The sequence below is a fragment of the Myotis lucifugus genome, unplaced genomic scaffold, assembly GCF_000147115.1.
Source record: "Myotis lucifugus unplaced genomic scaffold, Myoluc2.0 scaffold_43, whole genome shotgun sequence".
NCBI classification, from domain to species: domain Eukaryota; kingdom Metazoa; phylum Chordata; class Mammalia; order Chiroptera; family Vespertilionidae; genus Myotis; species Myotis lucifugus.
The window spans coordinates 7,408,037-7,424,836 of NW_005871091.1; the positions used below are offsets into that span (position 1 = coordinate 7,408,037).

At 40.5% G+C, this 16,800-nt stretch overlaps 2 protein-coding genes across 10 annotated transcripts in view; one reads left to right on the forward strand and one right to left on the reverse strand.

Moving 5' to 3' along the window:
* ZNF189 (zinc finger protein 189) overlaps positions 1-14,004 on the reverse strand; it is a 32,320-nt gene extending 18,316 nt beyond the window's left edge. For 5 of the 9 annotated variants that reach the window (XM_023753318.1, XM_014455227.2, XM_023753319.1 and 2 more), the window contains exons 1-3: positions 13,614-14,004; positions 12,801-12,927; positions 3,647-4,000 (exon numbers count right to left, since the gene is read on the reverse strand). In XM_023753318.1, the coding sequence (XP_023609086.1) occupies positions 3,647-4,000; positions 12,801-12,927; positions 13,614-13,646 (514 nt within the window). In that variant the 5' untranslated portion in view covers positions 13,647-14,004. Of the gene's footprint in view, positions 1-1,246; positions 4,001-12,800; positions 12,928-13,613 lie in introns of those variants that run through there. The other 4 variants (XM_006088080.3, XM_006088079.3, XM_006088078.3 and 1 more) reach the window with 4 other exon arrangements.
* A 112-nt stretch (positions 14,005-14,116) lies between these two features.
* Positions 14,117-15,666, forward strand: MRPL50 (mitochondrial ribosomal protein L50). Its single transcript, XM_006088077.3, has 2 exons — positions 14,117-14,278; positions 14,538-15,666. The coding sequence occupies exons 1-2, from the start codon at positions 14,187-14,189 to the stop codon at positions 14,923-14,925; spliced, it is 480 nt and encodes a 159-aa protein (XP_006088139.1). The 5' UTR covers positions 14,117-14,186; the 3' UTR covers positions 14,926-15,666.
* The last annotated feature ends 1,134 nt before the right edge of the window (positions 15,667-16,800 follow it).

The window sequence follows — 16,800 nt, forward strand, 5'->3', positions numbered from 1 at the left end:
GTCATGCACACTCTATTTCTAAATCTGTTCTCTTTTTCTATCAAATTGGAGGAAGAAAATCTCCAAATAAAATTCTTCCATTAGTGCTAGAATTAATTTTAGATTATAACAATCAATGTCCACATGCTTTCCTTTATCTTCAACCTCCCTCAAGTGGCTCTCTGTTCAGAATGGAAAAATACTCAAATTTTTCTTTAATCTTGATCCACACGCCTCTTTATATTCACAATCTACCTTTTACTCCTTACTATAGACCCCTGGTCGGCAAACTGCGGCTCGCGAGCCACATGAAGCTCTTTGGCCCCTTGAGTGTGGCTCTTCCACAAAATACCAACTTCTGCGCATGGGCCACGAAGTTTCAATCGCACTGTACGTGCGCCCCCGCAGGTGGTATTTTGTGGAAGAGCCACACTCAAGGGGCCAAAGAGCCGCAGTTTGCTGACCACTGCTATAGACCAATAAAATTAGGTGGGTAAGAAGAATAATTGAAAAAAGGTTGCCAATTTTTTTAAACCTACAGAGACATATATTCAACAGATCATCACCTAAAATTACTAATATTTTGTAAAAGAACTTTTTAAATTAAAAAAGCAGGGGGCATAATTTCAGAATTAAGGTCTTTAATCAATTTAACTTGTTTACAAAGACACTTTATTATCCTTTTTACCATTTGAATGTAGAAGTCATGAATTGATAGTATTTGGGAACTGATTTAGACTCTCCAGACATTACTTAACCCCCTGAAAACTGGTTCTTTCCAAATTTGAAAACTGCTCTTATAGAACTCATTGACATTCTATTATCTAAAGGATACTCTTCAACCCCTCACTGATATCTCCTCAGTATCCTTCTAGGCCATTTTCCTATAGCAACTATCACTACATATTGGGTTTTCCATACTTCTGGAAACTCCCTCAGTTTCTTTCACATCTTGCCCACCCAATAAACAAGAGTGGGCCTTGGGATTCCATTTTTTGATTCATTCATTCATTTTATTTTATTTACTTTATCCTCTTGTTAAATCTTAATTCATTTCTGTGTCTAAACACTTGGGAATCCTAAGTAAATTTATAGCCCAGATATCTTCCCTGTGTATCATGTCCACAACTCCAATGACCTCTGGATATCTCTACTATCTCACAGGTAGAGCAATTTCCTTTAAATCTTGATTCTAATATTTAAACATAGTAATATATTTGACAGGATAGATGTTACACTATAGTAACAAAGAACTCTTACACAAAGCAAAAAACAAAACAAAACAGGTTTAATGATTAGAACAGATGAATTAATAGGTTTATAGTAACCTTTAACTAAGGAAAGCCCTAGAACCAGAAATAAGAATTTTAAAACTGCATGCAAAGTCTAGTTACTATAAAAACCAAAGCAATACCAAAATATCTCAGCTTTCTAACATAGACTCCAGGTCTCTTTATTTTCAATTCTTGGCAATCAAAATATGTACACTTTCACATGCTACTGGTAGTGAAGGAATACGATTATTTGTATAGGGTTACAAATCTTTCACAGATGGGAGGACACAAAAAGAATAGTGTCTTCCTCCACCTTTTTGGGCCCATTTTTTTTGGGAAAAAAAAGGCACTGCCAAAGATTCCTTGGTAACACCTTTGCTAGGTTTGTTACATAATCTTAACATGTAAAATTAATGGTCCACTCATTTCACATTTCTGAGAACCATGAGGCATTGGAACTGCTTTCTTGTAACTCACATGCCAAATAACTGGCTTAAACAATGACAAAAAATTGTTTCAAAAAAACAACAAAACAATCTCAAAAAACAAATCAGTTTCAAAAAATCTGGGCTGTTTCCTTGAAAACTTCATCATATGCTCAATTACTGGACTTTGGCATGCTTAGCCAAACATATCATAGAACCGAAAGAACTACCATATAAGATGGTGGCAGAGGTCTCTGAAGAATTATTCTAGTTTTCTAACATGAGTGGTTCTAGCTCCCTTGTATCAATGCAACTTTGTCATTCTCCCTTCATTATTATAACCAAATGCTCTGAGCCCAGGTTTAACCTGAAAGATTTGTTTAAAAAAGATGCATAAATTACTGAGTCATCAAAACAAAGAGTAATGAAAAATGCCTGTGGGCAGCTGGTTGTCCACTATTCACAGAATCTCTAGAAACCATTTGCCTAAGGCCAAAGATACTTTCCTTTCTTACTAAATCTGACTCATATTGAGCAATGTTGAAACTGCACTTGGGTAAGCTAGTCTCAAGTCCAACTAAGCTTAAATATTTCTCTACATTTACTGCATCCATGTAGTATGCAATTTTTGATGCTGAATAAGAGATATGCGGCAATTGAAGGCTTCGCCGCAAGCATCACATTCATGGGTTTCTTGGGTTTTCATTTCTGCATGGATCTTCTGATGGTTGACAAGGCTGCGCTGTTGACTAAAACTTTTGTCGCACTTCTCACACTTATAAGGTTTCTCTCCTGTGTGTATTCTCTGATGCTGAATAAGGCCTGAGTTCCGGCTAAAGGCTTTTCCACATTCATCACATTTATGGGGTTTATTACCTGTGTGAACACCCTGATGTCGAATAAGATTACAAAGTTGACTAAAGCTTTTGCCACACTGTCTACATCGATAGGGTCTCTCACCAGTGTGGATTCTCTGATGTTCGATAAGAAATGAGCTCCGACTGAAGCTTTTCCCACACACAGTACATAAGTAGGGTTTTTCACCAGTGTGGATTCTTTGATGTTGTACAAGATGAGCACTGACACTAAAAGTTTTCCCACATTCATCACATTTATAAGATTTTTCCTTAGGGAAGACTTCCTGCTGTAAAACAAGACTGCAATTTGGATCAAAGCTTTCCTTAGTTTCATTGTATGAATATGTCTTCTCTCTGGTGTGAATTCTCTGATGCTGAATGAGACCTGAGCTTCTACTAAAGGCTTTTCCACATTCCTTACACTTATGGGGTTTATCTCCTGTGTGGATTCTCTGATGACGAGTAAGGTTGCAAAGTTGACTGAAGCTTTTCCCGCACTCTTTGCACTGATAAGGTCTTTCACCTGTATGGATCCTCTGATGTTCAATAAGGAATGAGCTCCGACTGAAGCTTTTTCCACATTCAATACAAAGAAAAGGCTTCTCACCAGTGTGGATTTTTTGGTGTTGTATAAGGTATGTACTTAATCTAAAGGCTTTCCCACATTCACCACATTTATGGGGTCTTTCTCCAGTGTGAATTCTCTGATGTTCAACTAGTAATGAATTTCGGCTAAAGCTTTTTTTACATTTGGTACAGTGATAAGGTTTTTCACCAGTGTGAGTTCTTTGATGCTCAATAAGGTGTGACTTCCAACTAAAGGCTTTCCCACAGTCACTACACTTATGGGGTTTCTCACCTGTGTGAATCCTCTGATGTTTAACAAGGCTCCTTCTCTGGCTGAAGCTCTGTTTACACTGATTACACTGATAGGGTCTCTCTCCAGTGTGGATTCTCTGATGTCTAATAAGGGTTGAGCTCACACTAAAGGTTTTTCCACAGTAGTTACACTCATAGGGCCTTTCTCCAGTGTGAATTCTCTGATGTTCAATAACAAATGAACTGCGACTAAAACTTTTCCCACATTCATTGCATTGAAACGGTTTCTCACCAGTATGGACCCGTTGATGTTGAATGAAATGGGCCTTGCGGACAAAACCCTTTCCACATTCTTCACATTTATGGCATTTCTCTTCTGAGTTAGGTCTCTTACGAATAATGTTAGTGTTTCCTCTGAACATTCTTTGTTCCTGGGTCAAAGATTCCCTTGGTATTTCCCATAAGAAGATTCCTCTCTGTTTATCTAACCTACCAACAAGTTCAAAGGTTTCTCTACACATGGGATCCTGGTCAGTTTCACTTTTGATTCTTGTAACTATTATACCCTTTGATTCCATTTCTTCCTCAATTTCCTCAATTTCTTGTTTCACAGTTGGTTCCTCATCCTTATCTCTGTTTAAAACATCTAGAATAATAAATAGAAAACAGAAACATCAGCCAAGTTCTTTTCTATTAAGGAGAAACTGTCAGAAAAATTAGATAATTCAGATAAATCAAATTAAGATAAATTAATCTACTATATCAAATGTAGTTTACTACCTCACAATATTGTTTGAGGATTACATTAGTTCATATACACAAAGATTTTAGAACAGTACCCATTACTTGGTAAAGAGTATAAACTACATAATTACTATTATTGAGTATTAGTTATCTGATGCAATGAAATGGTTTTCTTTCTTTTTTTTTAAAAATATATTTTATTGATTTTTTACAGAGAGGAAGGGAGAGGGATAGAAAGTTAGAAACATCAATGAGAGAGAAACATCGATCAGCTGCCTCCTGCACACTCCCCACTGGGGATGTGCCCGCAACCAAGGTACATGCCCTTGACCGGAATCGAACCTGGGACCCCTGAGTCCGCAGGCTGATGCTCTATCCACTGAGCCAAACTGGTTAGGGCATGAAATGTTTTTCTTGGAGAACAGGTATGAAAAGAGTGTTTATGAGGCAAAGAATGAGTCTGCAGGAGCAAGAAGAGTTAAGAGAAAGGACTGGTAAATCAATAGTAAATTATGCAAAGTAAGGTGAATAAACAAAGAATTAAAACAAGTAGTGGTGGGATGAACTGGTCTACGAAGGAAGAAAGAATAAAATGGGAAAAAACAGTAGGTTCAGGAAAATTTAGAATGAGATAGCATTATTATAAAGTGAGTAGACCAAATAACTGACAGAAAGGAACCATAAAATGATACTGAAAAAGATAAAAGACAAAAACAAGGGAAAGCAAAAATTCATTCATTAATAAGAATTTATTTATTACAATAAAGAGTATTCCAGGCATTGTGTAATGAGCCAGGATTCAGAGATAAGATATGAAGCCTCCTACTAAATGGAATGGACAATAAATATAAATGGAGAAAGAAAATAATATGATAAAGAAAATATTAAATAAAAAGCAGTTCCTGTATCAAGACAGAAAATGGCTTTTAACAAAAATAATGATAGATTGAAGTGACATGAAGTCCATTAATATAGAAAGACAGAATAAAATAAATATAAAGGGACATGGTCAGAACTAATAGAAGAAACAAAGAAAAAGAGTAGTCTGTGATAGCTTATGACTTCACCAACAACAAATCACAATTTCAAAAAACAAATCAGTTTCAAAAAAATCTGGGCTGTTTTGATTCAAGGGCTGTTTCCTTGAAAACTTCATCATATGCTCAATTACTGGACTTTGGCATGCATAGCCAAGATACCACGTGTGGGTGCATATGTACAGTGTGATTGAAACTTCGTGGCCCATGTGCAGAAGTCGGTATTTTGTGGAAGAGCCACACTCAAGGGGCCAAAGAGCCGCATGTGGCTCGCGAGCCGCAGTTTGCCGACCACTGTGTTAGAGGAAAGATAACATAATGGTCTATGATATAACTGAGTATCATACTGACTTCTTTCCTGATTTCTATCTCTTGCTGCCTGTTGGATAACTTTACTAGAAGTTTCAGTCACTACTAAGTATAAATTTGGCTTAAACAATTTCCTTTTTAGAGTTCCCCTTTTCTCTCAACTTTTTAGTCTTCTGTGAATTCATCTTTGAATTTTTTCACTTAATCCAAATCAGTCATTAAGTTATTTTATTCTAAAAAAAAAACCCCACACACACTTTATTCCCTATACAAATTACTAGAAACTTTACTTTTACTTAGGCTACTTACAGTGTTCTCTCTCAAATTCAATGGACTGTTTTTCCTTCACACAATTAAAAAGGATAGGAAAACTCCTTCAACTTTCTGCCCCCTATCTATAAAATTATCTGCAATTGTACATTAATATATATCCCATTCCTATCCAAGGCTAATCCATCTACCCTCTCTTGATTCCACTTGCCTCTGGGAACTTGTTTAATTAGTAGCATTTTTTCCTCTTTCTTCAATTTGTATTCTTCTTTGACACCTTCCTACCAACATACAAATATGACCATTTACCTTGAATCTGAAATCCTTCTCTGATGAAAGCCAATCTTTGGGGAAAAAAATCTTAGGTGTAGCTCTTCATTTCCTAACTATGTTTTCCATGCCCAACCTGTTCCCATTCAATCTATTCTACAACCTACTGTTAGATCTGGTTTCTGCTTCAGTCATCAATAACTTTTGAGTAAAATTACAATGGATGTTTTTCAGTCCTTATTTCCTATAGCAGCATTTGACACTGATGACCACTCCCATTTCTTGACACTATCTGTTTTAGGTTTCTGTATCATTATGTTCTTTTAGTTGTCTCCCTTTAGTTGTCTCCCTACTTCTTCTTAGACCTTTTATAATACAATTCCTTCATGGATTTCTCTTCCTTTGTCAACTGTTTAAGGTTATTGTTACCCATGTTTCCACCATCTCACTCTATACGCACTACATTTACTTCACTGAATCCAGAGAAATCATCACAAAATGGAATTCTATTCATGTCACCATCTGTAGATTCACCAGCACTCTACTTCTAAGATCAAATCAAAGCTCTTTGCACTATGATACTCACCACTTCTACACTGTAATTCATCCTGCTAATTACTCTACTATAATTTAAGTGGACAAACTGCTTGTGTTATGATCTTTCATGCCATTTCACTGCATATCTTGTTTACTAAATGTCCCCCAACATTATTTACCTGGAAAACTCTTGATTACTATTTTTATTTATTTATTTATGTTAAAATATGTTTTTATTGATTTTTAGAGAGAGGAAGGGAGAGGGACAGATAGAAACATCGATGAGTAAGAGAAACATGATCAATTGGCTGCCTCCTGCACACCGCCTACTGGGGATCCAGCCGCATGTGCCCTGACTGGGAATGGAACCCACAACCTCTTGGTTCCTGGGTCAGGGCTCAACCGCTGAGCCACACCAGCTGGGCTACTCTTGATTACTCTTTAAGATTCAATTCAAAGCAATAGTTCTTCAACAAAGCCTTCACTCTTTCTACTAGACATATTTGGGTGTTCTGTTTTTTATCACTAGCCCTTGTCCATAACTCCATTAAAGCTATTATTACACTGAACTTTTAACAATTTATTCTTGTCTGTTTCACTAGATTATAAATTTCTTGTAAGAAGGGAAAGTCTCTTCATGTTTACCCAATAGATATTATTCCAGAGGATGTTTTAAAAGGAATAAGAAAAAATTATTATTTATTTGCAAATGATATATCTACCTAAAATAATTAATTAGGATATAATAGCGATAACAACACTAACATATAAAATAGATACTGTTTCTTACTACCAAGAAAAGCCATTTTATAGAAATGTAGAAAATTAAAATATGCTCTTCACGGTAATAACAAAAATCACAAATAAACTAGAAATAAATCTAATAAGAAAAATGTAAGATCCATAAAAATCATCCACAAAATTTTTCTGAGGGACATAAAAGACAGTTAAACAGAGAGATTGAGAGATTCAATATTATAAGGATCTTCATTTTTCCCAAACCAATCTCTGAACCTAACTGCATTACAATCAAAATCCTATAAAACAACAACAAAAAAACCCCAATGAATCTAGATTCCAACAAGAATGCAGAAAATTAGTTATCCTGAAAAGGAATGTAAAAGAAGGAATTATCTTAACAGACATAAAATGTAAAATATTGTTCAAGTAAATAAAATAGAGGTACTGGCATAAAAATATATAGGTCAAGCAGATAGAGAAATTAGTGAGTCTAGGCTTCTACATGGAGCAGCCTAGAAATGACTACCCAAATGATCTGCATTTGGTAGCTATAATCACCTTCTGGGTTATCTGCCATACTTGCAATATATGTTCCCATCTTGTGAGCATAGCTAATTCTAGAGTAAGATAGCTCACTCAAAGTGCATCTTTCCCAGGAATTTGGAATTGAAACTGAAATAGCCTAAATGTGACTAGAATTGTAACCTATCAAGACAGAAACTAAAAACTAAAGGAACAAAAGCATGTGAACATAGGAGGAAAGACTATTCTGCTAAGGAGAAAGAAACAGGACACAAAGACAGAGTTAATTCTCAACTTCTGACAGTGATCCAATTTCTGGTTTTAGTTCTTTTCTGATGTCCAGTTGCAATCCTGCTCATATATGCCACTAGAGCAGCGGTTCTCAACCTGTGGGTCGCGACCCCTTTGGGGGTGGAACAACCCTTTCACAGGGGTCGCCTAAGACCATCGGAAAACACATATATAATTATATATTGTTTTTGTGATTAATCACTATGCTTTAATTATGTTCAATTTGTAACAATGAAATTGGGGGTCACCACAACATGAGGAACTGTACTAAAGGGTCGCAGCATTAGGAAGGTTGAGAACCACTGCACTAGAGGCTTGATGCACGGATTTGTGCACCAGTAGGGTCCCTTGGTCTGGCCTGCAGGGATCGGGCTGAAACCAGCTCTCCAACATCCCCTGAGGGGTCCTGGATTGTGAGAGGGCACAGGCCAGGCCAAGAGACCCCACCGGTGCACAACTGGGGCCAGGGATGGACTGTGGGAGGGCTCCAGGGTGTGTCCGGCCCATCTCACCCAGTCCATATCGGCTGGACCCCAGGAGTAAGCTAACCTACTGTCAGAGCATCTGCCCCCTGGTGGTCAGTGAGTGTCATAGCGACTGGTCAAACAGTCGGAGGGACAATTAGCATATTAGGCTAGCCATCTATGTCCCTATGATAACTTCTCTTATTGGCTTAAGCTAGTTTAAGTAGTTGATTTCTATAATCTTTAACCAGTTTTATAATATAGTAGCTGAGGTGAGACAGGAAAAGCAAGAAAATGGCAAAGTGAAAGTGGCTGAACTTTAGGACAGAACAGGAGTTGATACTCTTTCTGTAAAAGGCCAGATGTAAACATTTTTGGCTTTGTGAGTCATGTGGTCTTTGTTGCAACTACTCAACTCTGCTACTATAGCATGAAAGATAATACATAAAAGATTGGGCAGTCCATGTTCCAATAAAACTGTGTACAAAAACAGGTAGTGGGCCACATTTGTCTTGTGGACAACAGTTGCCAACCCTACTATCCAATGGAGTATAAAGACAACAATTTTCTGGTAAAAGAATGGGAGGATGGGGAAGAACTTGTATTCTTAGAACTAGCATAGTGCTTGAAAACTATTTATTAAATGAATGAGTAGTGGAACAAATAAGTACAAAGAGATTATAATCAAAGAAGGAAACAATGAGTTTACAGTCTTGTAAGTACAGCAATTCCCATTTCTGTCAAAGGCTAATATGGTCAAGTAGACTGGAGAAAAATCATTAAAACTGAAGAAGTCGATTTCATAGAAAGGACTGAAAGACCAAGAACTGAGAAATCAAGCTGTCAGTTGTATCATCAATGTAGCTATTAAAGTTTTTAAAGAAATATCAGCAAGGAAAGAAAGGTATAAATAATGAACCAAAATTACAAATCTATTAGTGTTGTGTTAAGTAAAGCAACAAGATGAAGTGCAGGAAAGTACTATATTGGAACAATCGATTAATAGTGATATCTCATCAAGGGAGCTCTCAAGGGGATGGAGATAGAGTCTATAGAGGAGAATAAAGAGACTGTGGAATAAATGATGAAAAGCTGTATTTCACCAAAGAAGAGAGCCCGAGAATAGGATACCACAAATGGGCTCACTGCCGTGCCTTTATCCATATGGTACTCACATTTTGCAGCACTAGGGACAGGAAAGGCTGGTCATTTGCCTGGTTCTATCAACCAGGATACCATGTATGTGGATAAAGCTGGCAGTAACTCAGAGACACCACGGAATGTTAAAAAAAAAAATCAGTCCTAGCCAGTTTGGCTCAGTGGATAGAGTGTCGGCCTGGTGACTGATGGGTCCCAGGTTCAATTCCGGTCAAGGGCACATGCCTGGGTTGCAGGCTGATCTCCCAGTCGGGGGCATGCAGGAGGCAGCTAATTAATGATTCTTTCTCATCATTGATGTTTCTATCTCTCTCTGTCCCTTCCTCTCTGAAATCAATAAACATGTATTTTAAAAAAAAAAAAACCCAGCAGCTGATATTGCTGTAGATTGAACTGGTGGTCAGAAATAGATGAAGCTAGAAAACTAGGCAGAAACTATATTAAGGAGGTCCTAGTATATATGATAAGAAATCAAGATTTTTATCCTTTAAGCTATCAGGAATCACCAGAAGTTGTAAGCAATTAGTTAACAAAAAATCATTTTGGTGGCAAAAAGAGAACATATTAAAACAAAGGGAGACTAGAATAAGAGGGCAAATGTAATAATCTAGCCAAGTTATGACTTTTAAGTATACTCACTCAGGCACATGAATATTTAAGAAGTATATAATATATGCCTGGTTCTGTCCTAAGTGCTGGAGAAATTAAGTGAAAAAAATAGTTACTGGCCTCATGGAGATCAATCTAGTTAAAAAAATAACATAAAGAATAATTATAGTAAAGTGTGATAAATTAAACAATGTATGTGTATACAAGGTAGCAGAGGAAGGAGTGCTCAATTCTGAAGAAGAGGCCCTTGAGAGCTTAATGGATTATTTGAGATTTGTCAGGTGTCTTGTGTGGTCTTCAAAAACAGATGACTAGGAATTCAGAGCTCAACAAACAAGATGACAATGATAGTAATGATAGCAACCAAGATTTATATTGTACTTACTACATGCTAGTCAGTGTCCTAAGTGCTTTACATATATTAACTCAGGTAATGCTCACAATAACCCTAAGAAGTAAGTGGTGTTATCATTCCCATTTTATAAAAAAAGAAACTGAGGCACAGGTAAGTTAATTACTTCACCCATGGTTACAAGACTAGTAAGTGGTGGAACTAGGATTTTTATTTAGACAGTTAGGCTCCATATCATCTCTCTTAGGTGGAGAGAAAGATATGAGACTTACCATCACATGATGGTAGCCGATGAAATGAATGTAGATAAGGTCCACCAAGGAAAGTATATATACTGAGAGGAAGTCTGAGAGTGCAAGGCAACTGAACGAAGCAATAATGAATTTCAAATATCCATAGAGAAGTAGAATAAAGTAAGGTCCAAAGAGAGTCTTTTGCATTTGACAACTGGGCTACAGACCAATGTTAAACAACTAAAAGGGAGTGGTAGACGCAAAAAAAAGGGCTTAGAGAAAAAAAGTGCAAAACATATTAACTACACATAGAAAATCTTGGCTGTGAAGAGAACAAGTAGCAGGTTACAGGGAGCAGCAAGAGGCAGACTGTGGCTCAAAAGGTAGTTTTCTTTCTTTTCCTTCTTCTTTCCCCAATTGAAAGAGCCAAGAACATACCTATTATCAGAATAAAGACATCTGAGGAGAAGGAATAGAGACAGAAACTAAAGAGGGGAAAAAGCAAAGGATGGCTGATGTCTAAGTACTGGAGAAGTAGGAAGATAAGGGCAGCCTTAAGTGTGCAGATGAGGGGCTAAAAAGTTGAGTTCATGTTTAGTGGCCTCTGTCTTCTTGGTGAAACAGAAGGTGAGGTCCGCTACTGAGTGATGGACCGAATGAAAACGCTCGTTTTTGGAATAGTCACTAAAGAAACAGGGGAATGAGCAAATCAAGAATAAAAACTTGTTGAGATGTAAAAACCCAGTGGAGACTAGAAGAAAAACCATGCATATATACAAAGCATCAATCCTTTTCATTAAAGTATTTTCCTGCTGTGTTTAATAACTCAGGTAGGAGAGAAAAGGGAGATTTAATAATGAATACAGGATTTTAAGCTTGCAGAATGGATAGAGCATAATGACAAGGTGGATGAAAGAGAGCATGCTGGTGATAACTTCATATACAGATTCTTGGATTAAATGAGGAGGTGAAGGCAAGAGGAGAAGAAACCAGAGAAGTCAAAGAACAGGAAACATCATTAAGAATGAATAGGTTTATTAGGAAACGAGTAGGAGAGGAAGAAAGGTAAGGAAGAAGTTATAGTAAGCTCCAATTGAGAGTATGTTTGTTTTGATCATCCCTATTGAGTTACAATCAATAAATACCTGAGTACTTGGTCAGAGACTAAGATATTTAAGTTTTTGCCTCTTATGATAAAATGAAGGGTCTGATCCTTGATGTGAGTTACCGAATAAAAAGGGAAAGCAGGGTCCCTGAAGACAATGTGGCCAAGGTACACTGAGGCTTAAGGAATGACTGTATCATCAACGGTGTGGGTTAGCACAGAGGACTCTGAAACATGTGACCAAGTCTATGTGTGAGAAAAAAAAAAAGTTGACACATGGCAGTGAAAAGGAATTGAGTGGATAGAGCAAGACTGCTGAGGCCTCGAAGGGGAGATACTGTGCTTGAAGTTGGAAAACGAATGCTTTGGGAAGAGCATGGAAAAGCTGGGAGAAGAGTAATTTCTCCCTTCCAGCCTTGAGACAGAGGATGGGGAAGGAAGAGGATGTGGGAGAATAAGCAGTCCCTCCCAGAGATGTGGTGTCCTTGGGGCAGTGCCAGGTTTCAGTGAAGGCCAGGAGGGGTATGGAACATTATGTGAAGAGGAACAGCGGCTCCAGAAGGCAGAGTGACAAGGGGTGGGAGGAAAGCAGTGGGAGGATGAGCCAGGAGGGAAAGTACAGAGCAATATGGGAATGAGATTGTGAAGATAGGAAGCCAGAAAGGCTCGTATTGTGGTCACTGCAAGGATGAGAGGGGTTTAGAGTCATGTAAACAATGAGTGGCGGGAAGGTTAGTGTTCTCAGAGTCTGATGTCTGACAGCCTCTTAGGTATTTCAATCAGAGAGGAACAGCGGATTCTTACCCAGCGAGACCAGGTTTCCATAATTCTCCATCATGACATCTTTATACAAGCTTCTCTGAGCCGGATCCAGATAATCCCACTCCTCCTGGGTAAAAAACACAGCCACATCCTCAAATGTCAGCAACCCCTGAAACAGTATGATTCCTGTGGTCAGTCCTTGTTGTCTCAAGGACAGTTCCACCACCGACAGTGGCACTTGTGGGGGCCGGGTAGGCTAGAAGGAACATGGGAACTGAGAGTTCCACACGGGGCCCCGTTCTGGGAACCGACTCCGACAGACAGGGCACCCCACAATAGACGGTAACTGAGCGGGGCCCTTGTCCTTGGGAGGCGGGGGCCTACGGATAAGGCTTTTTGTGGTTGAATAATTATACCCTAACATTGTAATTTTAGCGAGCTTCCCCAAGGAGCCCCCTCAAGCTTCCTTCACCTCATCACCCCGCTCCTATTCTCCATTCGCACTGGCTTGGGATCCTGTTCAGGTCCATTCTACTCAGTTCGCTAAGCGTCTGTCCTGGAGCCAAGCATAGCGACAGGCGTGGAAGGCGCAGAGGAGGGTCCAAAACGATGCCTCACCTGGAACCCTGACCAAGGGAGCCCTGGAAGGGAGCATATGCTCATTTATCTGGTCGCTCCCGATGAAACGGAGCCAGGGGGCAGCTTCATCGCGAACCGCACCCCCGAGCAGCAGGGAATGAGACTTCCCCGCACTGGGCGGGCCCCAAAGGCCGGGTCGGGGGACCAGGGGGCGGGGGAGCGCGGCCTAGCTGGAGTGGCGCTGAGACAACGGGGAAACCCGGAGGGGCGACTTACCTTTGGGTCCAGCGGGGAGCTCGGGGCGGCCATCTCCTGGCCAGAAATTCGGGCAGGAACCTGGAGCGCGCACGGAAAGGAGTCTCCGAGGAGGCCTATCCGACCGCAGGAGATTAGGCCCGACCAGGGAGAGGCCTCCAGGCTGGATCTGGCCAGGTCCCGGCTCGGTCCCTGAGCGGTCACGACCCCAGCAGCATTTCAGAAGCGCTCCTTGGCCGCCCCCAGACCCAGAACTCCCTCCCCTGCCCGGTTGCACAGCCTTCCAGGCCTCGCTAGAGCCTCCTCCCCGTTGTCAGTTTCTCCTCCTCTCGGCCCTGGAGCGCTTCGTCCGCCCGCCCCCGGACCAGAAGGCGTCACCCGGAACCTTCCCGGGACTCCGCCGAACTACAACTCCCGTCATGCTCCGAGAGAGCGTCGCGGTCCAGCCTCCTCAGGACTACACTTCCCAGCAGGCCGCAGGAGACTCTTACTAGGAACGGAGACCATCTGTCACTAAGCTTACACCCGATTGGCTAGTCTTGGAGCGTCACTGCCGGCCGGGGGCGGAGCTCCGTCGCGTAGCTCTCCGCAGAGATGGCAGCTGTCTCAGTGCCCGGAGTTTGGAAAAAAGGCCTCACGTGGATCATCGCAGGGGTCCCACGTCGAGAATTTTGGTCTCGATTCAGGTAAAGCGAAAGTTTAGGTGGTGGGTCAGAGTCATGGAAAGTAAGGGAAGACACAGAGGAAGATGAAGGGACGAATGCCAAAGGGAGTGCCGTGCTGTTGAGACGGGACCCTGGTCCTGCGCCTGGCTAGTGTGTGAGGGTTCCGAGTTGGGCTTCAGCGCCGGTCTCCGCGAGCGGGGGGCCCATCCACGTGCGGTGTTTGTCAGCTTCGCTCACGCACTGAGCCAGAGATTCACGTACTAGGTTTTGATCATTGCAGAGAACAGAAAAAGCCAGTGGTGGCTGAGGCGGTAGAGGAGGTGAAGACAGAACCCGTCCTGGCGTGCCCGCCCTTACGCAGCCGAACGTACGTACCTCCTGAAGATCTCCAGAGCCGTTTGCAATCGAGCGTCCAAGACATTTTTGGCTCATCTGCTCCTAGCAATTGGCAGGACATCTCCCTGGAAGACGGGCGCCTGAAGTTCAGTTTCTTGGCACGTTTAGCTGACGACTTGGGCCACGCAGTGCCTAACTCCAGGCTCCATGAGATGTGCAGGGTGAGGGATGTTCTCGAGTTCTATAACGTGCCTGTTAAGGATGGATCTAAATTTGATGACCTTGTGGCCAGCAATCTGCCTCCCAATATAAAAATCACGTGGGGCTACTGAGCAATTCAGAAGAGGAATTGAAATTATTGTAATCATCTCCCCGCCCCCCGCCCCCCAACAAGGAGGCCACCTATCAGACCTTTTGATACTTTGAAATACTATCAGAACTGTTTTCCAAAACCACTTGTTCTGTGGAAGAACGCATTTGTTTTCTCATAACATCATGAATTGACAATTAACAAGATGTCGAGATGTTCTTTTTTTTTTTTTCACATTTGCTGAAACTTTAAAAAATAGAATCAGGTCATGAATAATTTATGAAAACTTTCTTCTCCAGACACTAACTTGGGTTTAAAATATAAGGCTATGGCGTGTTCAGAAGTGGCTGTATTCTTCATAGGCAAGAAAATGTTTTCATATTGTCACTGCTCTTAAATCTAGGGTAGTATTATATGCAGTATATACACAGTTGAGGAAAGAGATTAGACATGTATGATAGAAATATAAAAGTCTGTGGAGGATGTTATGGAAAGATGTTTCACTGTTTGGTTTCCTGCACAACTGCAAATAGTACAGAATGATTCTGTTCATTCTGAAGTAATCTCTATTGAAATTAAAGTAGATTTCTTGAATTGTGTTTTTAATTTTTTTAAAGGTGAAATTTGTTTTTCTGCCTTGTCATTTCCTTAGTGTAAGTATTATAAATGGAAAAAAAAAAAAGAATATGTGCCAATTATTAAGTGCTGGGACTTTTTCTGTAACAAATATACCAGATTCTATAAATGGGTGTTCTCTTTAAAAGAGATAGTGTTTATTTCAAACCCCCTTTTTTTTTCTATAACTTTTCAAAAGTGCCCTTGAGTACCTATGAATATCCAGTAGGGTAGTGAGTATTTGTACACTTAGGGTACTTCATTTGTAGAAACTTCTCAAATGGTTCTGAATGACAAAATGGTTAAACGAGGATGTGATTAATCAGGAATTATTTTTTGTTCAGACTTTAGATATGGCTAGAGAATAACATATCTAAGTGGGATATGTCCCAAGACCCCCAGAGGATGCCTGAAACCATGGACAATACCATAACATATACTGTTTTTTTCCTATACTGATATACATAACCCTTTATTATTTATTCTTTTATTCCTCTTTTCCTATTGTGGCAGATTATATTTCCCAAAGACAGCTGAACAAATAGACGTGCATATACAAATGTATTTCATCCCATAAGCTTTTTTTTAAACATTTTTTTTATTTTTTAATCCACCCAAGGATATTTTTCCATTGATTTTTATAGAGAGTGGAAGGCAGAGGGAGAGATTGAGAGAAACACTAATGTGAGAGAGACATATCAATTCGTTGTCTTCCACACACCCCCGATCAGAGATAGATGCCCTTCACTGGAATCAAACCAGGATCCTTCACTTCAAAGGCCAATGCTCTATCCACTGAGCAAACTGGCTAGGGTCCACATGCTTTTTTGAAAACAATATAACTAATATTTCTCCCAATATGAGGAAGGGTCTATGGATGTTTGTGTCCGCTTGTGACCATCATCTGCATTCACGTGGCACCACCAGCCTGTCCACATGACCACCTACAGCTGTTGACCTGGCCAGAGCCCTGCCTTACCTGACCACTTCCAGGATTCCCTGAGCCCAGCCCACCCCTGCTGGCACTTCATCACTTCCAGCTGTAGACCTGGCCCCGCCCCTCGATGACGTCGCCACTTCCAGCTGGAACCTGGGCCCCACCCCTTTGCTGACCTGACCACTTCCAGGCCTTCACCTGGGCCCAGCCCACCCCTACTGTCACCTCATCACTTCTGGCAGTGGACCTGCCCCGCCCCCTCGACGATGTCACCACTTCCAGCTGGTCCCTGACCCCCTCCGGGCCTTCACCTGGGCCCAGCTCACCCCTTCGGTCACTTCACCA

Coding starts and splice junctions, on each gene's coding strand:
- MRPL50 (XM_006088077.3), top strand. CDS start 14,187: ATGGCAGCTGTCTCAGTGCCCGGAGTTTGGAAAAAAGGCCTCACGTGG. Junction 14,279..14,537: donor GAATTTTGGTCTCGATTCAG/GTAAAGCGAAAG, acceptor TGATCATTGCAG/AGAACAGAAAAAGCCAGTGG.